The sequence below is a fragment of the Oncorhynchus keta genome, unplaced genomic scaffold (assembly GCF_023373465.1).
Source record: "Oncorhynchus keta strain PuntledgeMale-10-30-2019 unplaced genomic scaffold, Oket_V2 Un_scaffold_14331_pilon_pilon, whole genome shotgun sequence".
NCBI lineage: Eukaryota > Metazoa > Chordata > Actinopteri > Salmoniformes > Salmonidae > Oncorhynchus > Oncorhynchus keta.
Window position 1 is genome coordinate 163,699 of NW_026290785.1, and position 13,802 is coordinate 177,500.

Genomic DNA, 13,802 nt, shown 5'->3' on the forward strand with positions numbered 1-13,802 from the left:
TGTACAGTGTCTTCCTGTCAGGTTGTACAGTGTCTTCTTGTCAGGTTGTACAGTGTCTTCCTGTCAGGTTGTACAGTGTCTTCCTGTCAGGTTGTACAGTACCTTCCTGTCAGGTTGTACAATGTCTTCCTGTCAGGTTGTACAGAGTCTTCCTGTCAGGTTGTACAGTGTCTTCCTGTCAGTTTGTACAGTGTCTTCCTGTCAGGTTGTACAGTACCTTCCTGTCAGTTTGTACAGTGTCTTCCTGTCAGGTTGTCAGTGTCTTCCTGTCAGGTTGTACAGTACCTTCCTGTCAGTTTGTACAGTGTCTTCCTGTCAGGTTGTACAGTGTCTTCCTGTCAGGTTGTACAGTGTCTTCCTGTCAGGTTGTACAGTGTCTTCCTGTCAGGTTGTACAGAGTCTTCCTGTCAGGTTGTCAGTACCTTCCTGTCAGGTTGTACAGTGTCTTCCTGTCAGGTTGTCAGTACCTTCCTGTCAGGTTGTACAGTGTCTTCCTGTCAGGTTGTACAGTGTCTTCCTGTCAGGTTGTACAGTGTCTTCCTGTCAGGTTGTACAGTGTCTTCCTGTCAGGTTGTACAGTGTCTTCCTGTCAGGTTGTCAGTACCTTCCTGTCAGGTTGTACAGTGTCTTCCTGTCAGGTTGTACAGTGTCTTCCTGTCAGGTTGTACAGTGTCTTCCTGTCAGGTTGTACAGTGTCTTCCTGTCAGGTTGTCAGTGTCCTGTCAGTTTGTACAGTGTCTTCCTGTCAGTTTCAGTGTCTTCTGTGGTCCTTCTGTAGCTCAGTTGGTAGAGCATGGTGCATTCCCGGGACCACCATACGTAGAATGTGTGCACACATGACTGTAACAGCGTCTGCTAAATGGCAAATTATATTATTATTTATATTATTATATTCTTCCTGTCAGGTTGTACAGTGTCTTCCTGTCAGGTTGTACATTGTCTTCCTGTCAGGTTGTACAGTGTCTTCCTGTCAGGTTGTACATTGTCTTCCTGTCAGGTTGTACATTGTCTTCCTGTCAGGTTGTACAGTGTCTTCCTGTCAGGTTGTACAGTGTCTTCCTGTCAGGTTGTCAGTGTCTTCCTGTCAGGTTGTACAGTGTCTTCCTGTCAGGTTGTCAGTGTCTTCCTGTCAGTTTGTACAGTGTCTTCCTGTCAGGTTGTCAGTGTCTTCCTGTCAGGTTGTACAGTGTCTTCCTGTCAGGTTGTACAGTGTCTTCCTGTCAGGTTGTACAGTGTCTTCCTGTCAGGTTGTACAGTGTCTTCCTGTCAGGTTGTACAGTGTCTTCCTGTCAGGTTGTCAGTACCTTCCTGTCAGGTTGTACAGTGTCTTCCTGTCAGGTTGTACAGTGTCTTCCTGTCAGGTTGTACAGTGTCTTCCTGTCAGGTTGTACAGTGTCTTCCTGTCAGGTTGTACAGTGTCTTCCTGTCAGTTTGTACAGTGTCTTCCTGTCAGGTTGTCAGTGTCTTCCTGTCAGGTTGTACAGTGTCTTCCTGTCAGGTTGTACATTGTCTTCCTGTCAGGTTGTACAGTGTCTTCCTGTCAGGTTGTACAGTGTCTTCCTGTCAGGTTGTACAGTGTCTTCCTGTCAGGTTGTACAGTGTCTTCCTGTCAGGTTGTACAGTGTCTTCCTGTCAGGTTGTACAGTGTCTTCCTGTCAGGTTGTACAGTGTCTTCCTGTCAGGTTGTACAGTGTCTTCCTGTCAGGTTGTCAGTGTCTTCCTGTCAGGTTGTACAGTGTCTTCCTGTCAGGTTGTACAGTGTCTTCCTGTCAGGTTGTCAGTACCTTCCTGTCAGGTTGTACAGTACCTTCCTGTCAGGTTGTACAGTGTCTTCCTGTAGCAAGGCTTTCCAGGAACTGTGACTACCTTTTTAAATCCTTCTACAATACCTATTAGTCAGTAATGTCACTGTAGTTACCTCATCAATGTGCATCCCAAAGTACACCCTATGCCCTTTATATAGCAGTCCTTTTGACCAGGGCCTGTAGGACTCAGATTAACCGTAGTGCACTGTATAGGGAATAGGGTACCATTTCGGAGTCATCCAGTATGTTCTGAGTCCGCTGGCTCACAGGTCAGGAAGCAGACACAGTTTTAGGTCTCCACGGTTGCAGCCTGCGGCACCAGACACTATAATCACACAGGACATTACAGAGGCTGTCAGCCTCTCAGCAGACCTGGGCCGCATCCCAAATACCACCCCATTCTCTTTATAGTCCACTTCTTTTCATCAGAGTCTATAGAGCATCCCATAGGGCTCTGGTCTAAAGTAGTGCACTATATAGGGAATAGGATGGCATTTGGGATGCGGAACCCTGGTAACCTGGGCAGTAAATGAACTCTGACCAGTGATGTTAACAGTAAAGGAAGGTTATCTCTGAGCACGATGGATCCGTGTTGAAGGTTACAGCACCGCTGTCCTGTACTATCTGATCCCCTGTGGCATTCTGTTAGCCTCCCAAATGGCATCATATTCCCTATTGGCCCTGGTCTAATGTAGTGCACTATATAGGGAATAGGGAATAGCCATTTTGGATTCAGATCATCTGGGAGTAATAGAGGGAGTTATTTTAGCCTGGTCTGTCGGTGAGGAAGGTATATTAGCCTGGTCTGTCGGTGAGGAAGGTATATTAGCCTGGTCTGTCGGTGAGGAAGGTATATTAGCCTGGTCTGTCGGTGAGGAAGGTATATTAGCCTGGTCTGTCGGTGAGGAAGGTATATTAGCCTGGTCTGTCGGTGAGGAAGGTATATTAGCCTGGTCTGTCGGTGAGGAAGGTATATTAGCCTGGTCTGTCGGTGAGGAAGGTATATTAGCCTGGTCTGTCGGTGAGGAAGGTATATTAGCCTGGTCTGTCGGTGAGGAAGGTATATTAGCCTGGTCTGTCGGTGAGGAAGGTATATTAGCCTGGTCTGTCGGTGAGGAAGGTATATTAGCCTGGTCTGTCGGTGAGGAAGGTATATTAGCCTGGTCTGTCGGTGAGGAAGGTATATTAGCCTGGTCTGTCGGTGAGGAAGGTATATTAGCCTGGTCTGTCGGTGAGGAAGGTATATTAGCCTGGTCTGTCGGTGAGGAAGGTATATTAGCCTGGTCTGTCGGTGAGGAAGTTATATTAGCCTGGGGTATTACCACCAGTATTACCAGGAGTATTACCATCAGTATTACCACCAGTATTACCACCAGTATCACCACCAGTATTACCACCAGTATCACCACCAGTATCTCCACCAGTATTACCACCAGTATTACCACCAGTATTACCACCAGTATCACCACCAGTATTTCCACCAGTATTACCACCAGTATAACCAGGAGTATTACCACCAGTATGACCACCAGTATTACCACCAGTCAGTATTACTAGGAGTTTTACCACCAGTATTACCACCAGTATTACCACCAGTATTACCACCAGTATTACCAGGAGTATTACCAGGAGTTTTATCACCAGTATTACCAGGAGTATTACCAGGAGTTTTACTAGGAGTTTTACCAGGAGTATTACCAGGAGTTTTACTAGGAGTTTTACCAGGAGTTTTACTAGGAGTTTTACCAGGAGTTTTACCACCAGTATTACCAGGAGTTTTACCAGGAGTATTACCAGGAGTTTTACCACCAGGAGTTTTACCACCAGTATTACCAGGAGTTTTACCACCAGTATTACCAGGAGTTTTACCAGGAGTATTACCAGGAGTTTTACCACCAGTATTACCAGGAGTTTTACCAGGAGTATTACCAGGAGTTTTACCACCAGTGTTACCAGGATGGACAGCAACGCTAGCGACTGTCATTTATATAAGAGCTTTTGTTGTTGGCCTGCTGTTTGGAACTACAATGACTTTCTGTCTGTATATTTGTCTGTGTGTCTGTATGTGTGTGTGAGTGTGTGTATAAGTAAGGACGTGTAGCCTATATCAGTGAGTGTGTGTGAGTAAGGACGTGTAGCCTATATCAGTGAGTGTGTATGAGTAAGGACGTGTAGCCTATATCAGTGAGTGTGTGTGAGTAAGGACGTGTAGCCTATATCAGTGAGTGTGTGTATAAGTAAGGACGTGTAGCCTATATCAGTGAGTGTGTGTGAGTAAGGACGTGTAGCCTATATCAGTGAGTGTGTGTAGTAAGGACGTGTAGCCTATATCAGTGAGTGTGTGTGAGTAAGGACGTGTAGCCTATATCAGTGAGTGTGTGTGAGTAAGGACGTGTAGCCTATATCAGTGAGTGTGTGAGTGTGTAGTCAGTGAAGTAAGGACGTGTAGCCTATATCAGTTAGTGTGTGTTAGTAACGTGTAGCCTATATCAGTGAATGTGTGTGTGTGTGTGAGTAAGGACGTGTAGCCTATATCAGTGAGTGTGTGTGAGTAAGGACGTGTAGCCTATATCAGTGAGTGTGTGAGTAAGGACGTGTAGCCTATATCAGTGAGTGTGTGTGTGAGTAAGGACGTGTAGCCTATATCAGTGAGTGTGTGTATAAGTAAGGACGTGTAGCCTATATCAGTGTGTGTGTGAGTAAGGACGTGTAGCCTATATCAGTGAGTGTGTGTGAGTAAGGACGTGTAGCCTATATCAGTGAGTGTGTGTATAAGTAAGGACGTGTAGCCTATATCAGTGAGTGTGTGTATGTGTGTGTGTGTGTGAGTAAGGATGTGTAGCCTATATGAGTGTGTGTGTATAAGTAAGGATGTGTAGTGTGTGTGTGTGTGTGTGTGTGTGTGTGTGTGTGTGTGTGTGTGTGTGTGTGTGTGTGTGTGTGTGTGTGTGTGTGTGTGTGTGTGTGTGTGTGTGTGTGTGTGTGTGTGTGGACGTGTAACCTATATGAGTGAGTTCATAATTATGCTTCTTTCTCCCTCCACTCCTCTTCCTCTCTCCACTCCTCCCGCTCCTCTTCCTCTTCCCCCTTTCCTCCTCTCCACTCCTCCTCTTCTCACCTTCCCCTACCCCCCCCCTCCCCTCCTCCTCCCCCTCCTCTCCTGTCCTCCCCCTCCCCTGCCTCTCTCCCTCCTCTCCTCCCCCCTTCTCCTCCTCCCCTCCCCTCCTCCTCCCCTTGTCCTCTCCCCCTCCCCTCCCCTTCTCCTCCCAATTCCCCTCCTCCTCTCCTCTCCCTTCTCCTCCTCCCCCTCCCCTCCTCCTCGCCTCATCCTCCCCCTCCCCTTCTCCTCCCAATTCCCCTCCTCCTCTCCTCTCCCTTCTCCTCCTCCCCCTCCCCTCCTCCTCGCCTCATCCTCTCCCTCATCCTCCACTTCTCCCCCTCCTCCTCTCCTCCACTTCTCCCCCTCCCTCTCCTCGCCTCCTCCTCTCCCCTCGCCTCTTCCCCTCCCCCTCTCCTTCTCCCCATCCACCTCCTCTTCTCCCCCTCCCCTCCCCCTCTCCTTCTCCCCATCCACCTCTCCTCCACTTCTCCTCCTCCTTCTCCCCCTCCCCTCCTCTCCCCCTCTCCTTCTCCCCATCCACCTCTCCTGCACTTCTCCCCCTCCTCTCCTCCCCTTCTCCCCCTCCCCTCTCCTTCTCCCCATCCACCTCTCCCCCTCCCCTCCTCCGCCACCTCTCCCCTCCTCCTCCTCCCCCTTCTCCTCCTCCTCTCCCCCTCCCCCCTCTCCTCCTCTTCCAGGCGGTGTTAGAGTCTACCTGGCCCTCCAGTACCAGAGGAGGTTACTTCATGTGGATGAAGCTGAGGAACGTGGTTATGGGTGTGGCTCAGTTCAGACAGGCGCTACGCAAACAGCAGCCTCCACCCACTCAGAGCCCTCTGTCAGGTAACCATGACGATGCACCCCGCGCTCCTTCTCTCAGAGTGCCGGGGTTAGGCTGTGATAGTAAAGTGCTGTGAGCTTAACACGTTGTGATGTTATTGTGAGGTTGTGCATGCTTCTTTATGAAATGTGTTGGTTTGGATCTGATGCTACGCGTCAGTGTAATAGTGGATGTGTCTGAAAGAACAATGTGAGAGGTGTCTGTTGTTTCTAACACATATTACATACATACTACAATACATCATTCATCACATTAGATAAAACAGATTCAGTAGAACCCTTCAGATCACAATACATGAAATATACACTCACCCTGCACACCCTTTGAGGTGTGGTGCTGTGTGGTTCTGTCTGGTGCTGTGTGGTGCTGTGTGATGCTATGTGGTGCTGTCTGGTGCTGTCTGGTGCTGTGTGGTGCTGTCTGGTGTTGTGTGGTGCTGTCTGGTGCTGTGTGGTGTTGTCTGGTGCTGTGTGGTGCTGTCTGGTGGTGCTGTCTGGTGCTGTGTGGTGTTGTGTGGTGCTGTCTGGTGCTGTGTGGTGCTGTCTGGTGCTGTCTGGTGTTGTGTGGTGCTGTCTGGTGCTGTGTGGTGCTGTCTGGTGCTGTGTGGTGCTGTCTGGTGCTGTGTGGTGCTGTCTGGTGCTGTGTGGTGTTGTCTGGTGCTGTGTGGTGCTGTCTGGTGTTGTGTGGTGCTGTCTGGTGTTGTCTGGTGCTGTCTGGTGCTGTCTGGTGCTGTGTGGTGCTGTCTGGTGTTGTGTGGTGCTGTCTGGTGCTGTCTGGTGCTGTGTGGTGCTGTCTGTGGTGCTGTGTGGTGCTGTGTGGTGCTGTCTGGTGCTGTCTGGTGTTGTGTGGTGCTGTCTGGTGCTGTGTGGTGCTGTCTGGTGCTGTGTGGTGCTGTCTGGTGCTGTGTGGTGCTGTCTGGTGCTGTGTGGTGCTGTCTGGTGCTGTGTGGTGCTGTCTGGTGCTGTGTGGTGCTGTCTGGTGCTGTCTGGTGTTGTGTGGTGCTGTCTGGTGCTGTCTGGTGCTGTGTGGTGCTGTCTGGTGTCTGTGTGGTGTTGTGTGGTGCTGTGTGGTGCTGTCTGGTGCTGTGTGGTGCTGTCTGGTGCTGTGTGGTGTTGTCTGGTGCTGTCTGGTTCTGTGGGGTGTTGTGTGGTGCTGTCTGGTGCTGTGGGGTGTTGTCTGGTGCTGTCTGGTGCTGTGTGGTGCTGTCTGGTGCTGTGTGGTGTTGTCTGGTGCTGTCTGGTTCTGTGGGGTGTTGTGTGGTGCTGTCTGGTGCTGTCTGGTGTTGTGTGGTGCTGTCTGGTTCTGTCTGGTGCTGTCTGGTGCTGTCTGGTGCTGTGGGGTGTGCTGTCTGGTGTTGTGTGGTGCTGTCTGGTGCTGTGTGGTGTTGTCTGGTGCTGTGTGGTGCTGTGTGGTGTTGTGTGGTGTTGTGTGGTGCTGTGTGGTGCTGTGTGGTGCTGTCTGGCAAAACTTAGAACTCAGAAAATAATCAAATCAAAAGTTCCTCAATCTTCTCTCCATGTGCAGTGAACTTGTACTGTACTGTACTGTATTGTACTGTACTGTACTGTACTGGCACCAGCACCTCCAGGTCAGCCATGACCAGGCCTCTAGTTCTCCAGTGCAGCGTTTCCAACCCTCTCCTTGGCCCCCCCAGACCTTTCACATTGTAGTTTGAACCCTAAACTGCCACACCTGATTCATTGAGTCCAAGGCTTGATGATTAGCTGACTGATTATATCAGGTGTGCCAGTTGAGGGTTAAAAAAAACATCTGGGGTCCGAGGAGATGGTTAGTGACCTATTAAATACTGTAGTCCTCTAGTGACCTATAAAACACTGTAGTCCTCTAGTGACCTGTAGTCCTCTAGTGACCTATTAAATACTGTAGTCCTCTAGTGACCTATTAAATACTGTAGTCCTCTAGTGACCTATAAAACACTGTAGTCCTCTAGTGACCTGTAATCTTCTAGTGACCTGTTAAACACTGTAGTCCTCTAGTAACCTATAAAACACTGTAGTCCTCTAGTGACCTATAAAACACTTTAGTCCTCTAGTGACCTATAAAACACTGTAGTCCTCTAGTGACCTATAAAACACTTTAGTCCTCTAGTGACCTATAAAACACTGTAGTCCTCTAGTGACCTATAAAACATTGTAGTCCTCTAGTGACCTATAAAACACTTTAGTCCTCTAGTGACCTATAAAACACTTTAGTCCTCTAGTGACCTATAAAACACTGTAGTCCTCTAGTGACCTATAAAACACTTTAGTCCTCTAGTGACCTATAAACACTGTAGTCCTCTAGTGACCTATAAAACACTGTAGTCCTCTAGTGACCTATAAAACACTGTAGTCCTCTAGTGACCTATAAAACACTTTAGTCCTCTAGTGACCTATAAAACACTGTAGTCCTCTAGTGACCTATAAAACACTGTAGTCCTCTAGTGACCTATAAAACACTGTAGTCCTCTAGTGACCTATAAAACACTGTAGTCCTCTAGTGACCTATAAACACTGTAGTCCTCTAGTGACCTATAAAACACTTTAGTCCTCTAGTAGACCTCTAGTGACCTATAAAACACTGTAGTCCTCTAGTGACCTATAAAACACTGACCTAGTGACCTATAAAACACTGTAGTCCTCTAGTGACCTATAAAACACTGTAGTCCTCTAGTGACCTATAGTCCTCTAGTGACCTATAAAACCTGTAGTCCTCTAGTGACCTATAAAACACTGTAGTCCTCTAGTGACCTATAAAACACTGTAGTCCTCTAGTGACCTATAAAACACTGTAGTCCTCTAGTGACCTATAAAACACTGTAGTCCTCTAGTGACCTATAAAACACTGTAGTCCTCTAGTGACCTATAAAACACTGTAGTCCTCTAGTGACCTATAAAACACTGTAGTCCTCTAGTGACCTATAAAACACTGTAGTCCTCTAGTGACCTATAAAACACTGTAGTCCTCTAGTGACCTATAAAACACTGTAGTCCTCTAGTGACCTATAAAACACTGTAGTCCTCTAGTGACCTATAAAACACTGTAGTCCTCTAGTGACCTATAAAACACTGTAGTCCTCTAGTGACCTATAAAACACTGTAGTCCTCTAGTGACCTATAAAACACTGTAGTCCTCTAGTGACCTGTAGTCCTCTAGTGACCTATAAAACACTGTAGTCCTCTAGTGACCTATAAAACACTGTAGTCCTCTAGTGACCTGTAGTCCTAGTGACCTATAAAACACTGTAGTCCTCTAGTGACCTATAAAACACTGTAGTCCTCTAGTGACCTATAAAACACTGTAGTCCTCTAGTGACCTATAAAACACTGTAGTCCTCTAGTGACCTATAAAACACTGTACTCCTCTAGTGACCTGTAGTCCTAGTGACCTATAAAACACTGTAGTCCTCTAGTGACCTATAAAACACTGTAGTCCTCTAGTGACCTATAAAACACTTTAGTCCTCTAGTGACCTATAAAACACTGTAGTCCCTCTAGTGACCTATAAAACACTGTAGTCCTCTAGTGAATAAAACACTGTAGTCCTCTAGTGACCTATAAAACACTGTAGTCCTCTAGTGACCTATAAAACACTGTAGTCCTCTAGTCTGTAGTCCTAGTGACCTGTAGTCCTCTAGTGACCTATAAAACACTGTAGTCCTCTAGTGACCTATAAAACACTGTAGTCCTCTAGTGACCTATAAAACACTGTAGTCCTCTAGTGACCTATAAAACACTGTAGTCCTCTAGTGACCTATAAAACACTGTAGTCCTCTAGTGACCTATAAAACACTGTAGTCCTCTAGTGACCTATAAAACACTGTACTCCTCTAGTGACCTATAAAACACTGTTGCTTCAATTCACTGTTGGCCCACTAGGATCTGGGTTAAAGATGTCTTGACACACACACACACACACACACAGTTCTTAATATTTACGTTGGTCTAAAGCCAGACGGCCCCATTTTGTGTTGACATCCAGGCCGTGGATCACTCCTTGCTGCGCTGCACAGACACCTGTAGAGGAGTTCACTCACTTCACACACATCCCTCACATCCTTTTGGTTTTCACAGAAAGTTCCAATCCCTCACAGACAAATTGATTTAGGCTACATATTCCTCGCTGAAGAACCATCACAGAAAAAGTAATTCACCCCTTAATAATACTGACTTCCGCATGTGGAAGCGTAGTCATCGCCTGACACTAATTAGCATAACGCAACGGACATAAATATCCCTAGAAAATATTCCTATTCATGAAAATCACAAATGAAATATATTGAGACACAGCTTAGCCTTTTGTTAATCACCCTGTCATCTCAGATTTTCAAAATATGCTTTACAGCCAAAGGTAGACAAGCATTTGTATAAGTTTATCGATAGCCTAGCATAGCATTTTGTCCAGCTAGCAGCAGGTAACTTGGTCACGGAAATCAGAAAAGCAATCAAATTAAATCGTTTACCTTTGATGACCTTCGGATGTTTTCACTCACGAGACTCCTAGTTTTAGATAGCAAATGTTCCTTTTTTCCAAACATATTATTTTTGTAGGCGAAATAGCTCCCTTTGTTCTTCACGTTTGGCTGAGAAATCGCCCGGAAATTGCAGTCACGAAAACGGCGAAAAATATTCCAAATTAGCTCCATAATATCGACAGAAACATGGCAAACGTTGTTTATAATCCATCCTCAAGGTGTTTTTCAAATATCTATTCGATAATATATCCATCGGGACAATTCGTTTTTCAGTAGGACCGATTGGAGTAATGGCTACCTCTGTATTTTACAAGAGAATCTCTCTGGGGGCATCAGGTGACCACATGCGCAATGTAGCCGCCTACGGCTATTCTTCAACATAAATGCGTAAAACTACGTCACAATGCTGTAGACACCTTGGGGAATGCGTAGAAAGTGTAATCTAGTTGATAGCCATTCACAGGTCAATAGGGACTCATTGGAACGCAGCGCTTTCATAACATGGGGCACTTACGGATTGGATTTTTCTCAGGCTTTCGCCTGCAACATCAGTTCTGTTATACTCACAGACAATATCTTTACAGTTTTGGAAACGTTAGAGTGTTTTCTATCCTAAGCTGTCAATTATATGCATATTCTAGCATCTTGTCCTGACAAAATATCCCGTTTACTACGAGATACTGCCCCCGAGTCACAACAGGTTTTAACACCTTGTTTTTGAGGAGCCAAAATGGTGTCCAAGTTTCTCTTAATGCCTTGTTGTCTTTGGAGCAGATGGCAGCGACCTGGACGCTGTGAGTCACGGCAGCCTGGATAGCTCTGCCGACACGAACACGGCCGAGCAGGGCCCCTACGTCCCTGACTCCATCAAAGTAGACCCCACTGACGATAGGCATAGCACAGGTACACCCCAAAATGGCTGCCGACTAGGCCATCTTACTACGCCTTTTCTCAGTCTGACACGTCCTTTTTTTCTCCTCTCTCATTGGTTCCACACGGCCTCCCTCCACCGCCTCCCTCCTCTCTCATTGGTTCCACACGGCCTCCCTCTACCTCCTCCCTGCTCTCTCATTGGTTCCACACGGCCTCCCTCTACCTCCTCCCTGCTCTCTCATTGGTTCCACACGGCCTCCCTCTACCTCCTCCCTGCTCTCTCATTGGTTCCACACGGCCTCCCTCTACCTCCTCCCTGCTCTCTCATTGGTTCCACACGGCCTCCCTCCCTCTCATTGGTTCCACACGGCCCTCCTCCCTCTCTCATTGGTTCCACACGGCCTCCCTCTACCTCCTCCCTGCTCTCTCATTGGTTCCACACGGCCTCCCTCCACCGCCTCCCTCCTCTCTCATTGGTTCCACACGGCCTCCCTCTACCTCCTCCCTGCTCTCTCATTGGTTCCACACGGCCTCCCTCTACCTCCTCCCTGCTCTCTCCCTCTTCCTTTCTGCCTGCTCCTTCCTTCCATCCTTCCTTTCTTCCTCTCTTCTTTCATGGCGTGTTTTTCCTCCTTCACTATGGTTGCTCTGCTGTCTCCTTACCTAACTGCCCACTCCGTCCGTCCCTCCCTGCCTGTGCCTGTGCTGTGTGTGCCCGTGCATGCAGTCAGCCGCGGGGACTGGGGCGGTGTGGGGTCGGACACCCGGTCGGGTCACTCACACTGGGGGGGTTCTGACCTCCACTCCCCCCGCCACTCAGGTAAATCTATGAACTCTCTCTCTTTCACTATACCTCTCCCTGATACACTGCCCCTTGCTCAGTGTCTCTCTACCTCAATCTCTGTTTCTCTCTCTACCTCTCTCTCTCTCTGGCCCTCTCCTTCTGGCCCTCATTATCTGACCCTCTCTCTCTGGCTATCTTTCTCTTTGGCTTGCTCTATGTCTAGTTCTGTCTCTATGTCTAGTTCTGTCTCTATGTCTAGTTCTGTCTCTATGTCTAGTTCTGTCTCTATGTCTAGTTCTGTCTCTATGTCTAGTTCTGTCTCTATGTCTAGTTCTGTCTCTATGTCTAGTGCTGTCTCTATGTCTAGTTCTGTCTCTATCTCTAGTTCTGTCTCTGTCTAGTTCTGTCTCTATCTCTAGTTCTGTCTCTATCTCTAGTTCTGTCTCTATCTCTAGTTCTGTCTCTGTCTAGTTCTGTCTCTATGTCTAGTTCTGTCTCTATCTCTAGTTCTGTCTCTATGTCTAGTTCTGTCTCTATGTCTAGTTCTGTCTCTAGTTCTGTCTCTCTGTCTAGTTCTGTCTCTAGTTCTGTCTCTCCTCTCTCTCTAGTTCTGTCTGTCTAGTTCTCTCTATCTCTAGTTCTGTGTCGTCTCTAGTTCTGTCTCTCTCTCTCTCTGTCTCTTCACCTCCTCTAGTGTCTGTCTCTAGTTCTGTCTCTCCTTCTCTCTCTCTCTCTCTGTCCACTCTTCACCTCCTCTACTGTGTCGTCTCTAGTTCTGTCTCTCCTCTCTCTCTCTCTCTCTGTCCACTCTTCACCTCCTCTACTGTGTCGTCTCTAGTTCTGTCTCTCCTTCTCTCTCTCTCTCTCTCTGTCCACTCTTCACCTCCTCTACTGTGTCGTCTCTAGTTCTCTCTCCTTCTCTCTCTCTCTGTCCACTCTTCACCTCCTCTACTGTGTCGTCTCTAGTTCTGTCTCTCCTTCTCTCTCTCTCTGTCCACTCTTCACCTCCTCTACTGTAGTTCTGTCTCTAGTTCTGTCTCTCTAGTTCTGTCTCTCCTTCTCTCTCTCTCTGTCCACTCTTCACCTCCTCTACTGTGTCGTCTCTAGTTCTGTCTCTCCTTCTCTCTCTCTCTGTCCACTCTTCACCTCCTCTACTGTGTCGTCTCTAGTTCTGTCTCTCCTTCTCTCTCTCTCTGTCCACTCTTCACCTCCTCTACTGTGTCGTCTCTAGTTCTGTCTCTCCTCTCTCTCTGTCCACTCTTCACCTCCTCTACTGTGTCGTCTCTAGTTCTGTCTCTCCTTCTCTCTCTCTCTGTCCACTCTTCACCTCCTCTACTGTGTCGTCTCTAGTTCTGTCTCTCCTTCTCTCTCTCTCTGTCCACTCTTCACCTCCTCTACTGTGTCGTCTCTCTAGTTCTGTCTCTCCTTCTCTCTCTCTCTCTGTCCACTCTTCACCTCCTCTACTGTGTCGTCTCTAGTTCTGTCTCCTCTCTCTCTCTCTCTCTGTCCACTCTTCACCTCCTCTACTGTGTCGTCTCTCTTCGTCTGAACTCCTCCTTTTTACTCATCTGTCTCTTTTTGAGCTTTTCCTCTCCTTCACTTTGAAAGCCACAGTTAACAATGTAGCAATTACAGAACAACATCCAAGGATGAAGGACTTTCATTTGGAATATAATGAATGGTTTTAGATCAGGGGTGTCAAACTCATTTTGTTCTTCGCCGATGTCCGGAGGGTTGCAATTAAAATTGGTGTAAAAAAAAAAATGTCCTCAACATTTACAAGAAAATAGTCCCATATCCATCGCTGGCCATTGAATGGGTTCGCTGGCCAGTCTGTATGTTTGACACTCCTGGTTTAGATAATACAGATGACTACACTCCAGAAGTCTTTGAAAGCAGAGGTTCTGTGTTGTAGTTCAGTAGGG

At 47.4% G+C, this 13,802-nt stretch overlaps 1 protein-coding gene and 1 long non-coding RNA gene across 2 annotated transcripts in view; one reads left to right on the forward strand and one right to left on the reverse strand.

Moving 5' to 3' along the window:
* LOC118381696 (C-myc promoter-binding protein-like) overlaps nucleotides 1-13,802 on the forward strand; it is a 171,940-nt gene that overhangs the window by 114,838 nt on the left and 43,300 nt on the right. The window contains 3 exon segments of the mRNA XM_052513923.1: nucleotides 5,604-5,748; nucleotides 10,995-11,123; nucleotides 11,821-11,913. Of these exon segments, the coding sequence (XP_052369883.1) occupies nucleotides 5,604-5,748; nucleotides 10,995-11,123; nucleotides 11,821-11,913 (367 nt within the window).
* LOC127927464 (uncharacterized) overlaps nucleotides 12,793-13,802 on the reverse strand; it is a 1,871-nt gene continuing 861 nt past the window's right edge. Inside the window, exons 1-4 of the long non-coding RNA XR_008127591.1 lie at nucleotides 13,396-13,802; nucleotides 13,143-13,266; nucleotides 12,962-13,085; nucleotides 12,793-12,882 (exon numbers count right to left, since the gene is read on the reverse strand). The exon at nucleotides 13,396-13,802 is cut by the window's right edge and continues 861 nt beyond it. This is a non-coding gene — a long non-coding RNA (uncharacterized LOC127927464). The remainder of the gene's footprint in view (nucleotides 12,883-12,961; nucleotides 13,086-13,142; nucleotides 13,267-13,395) is intronic.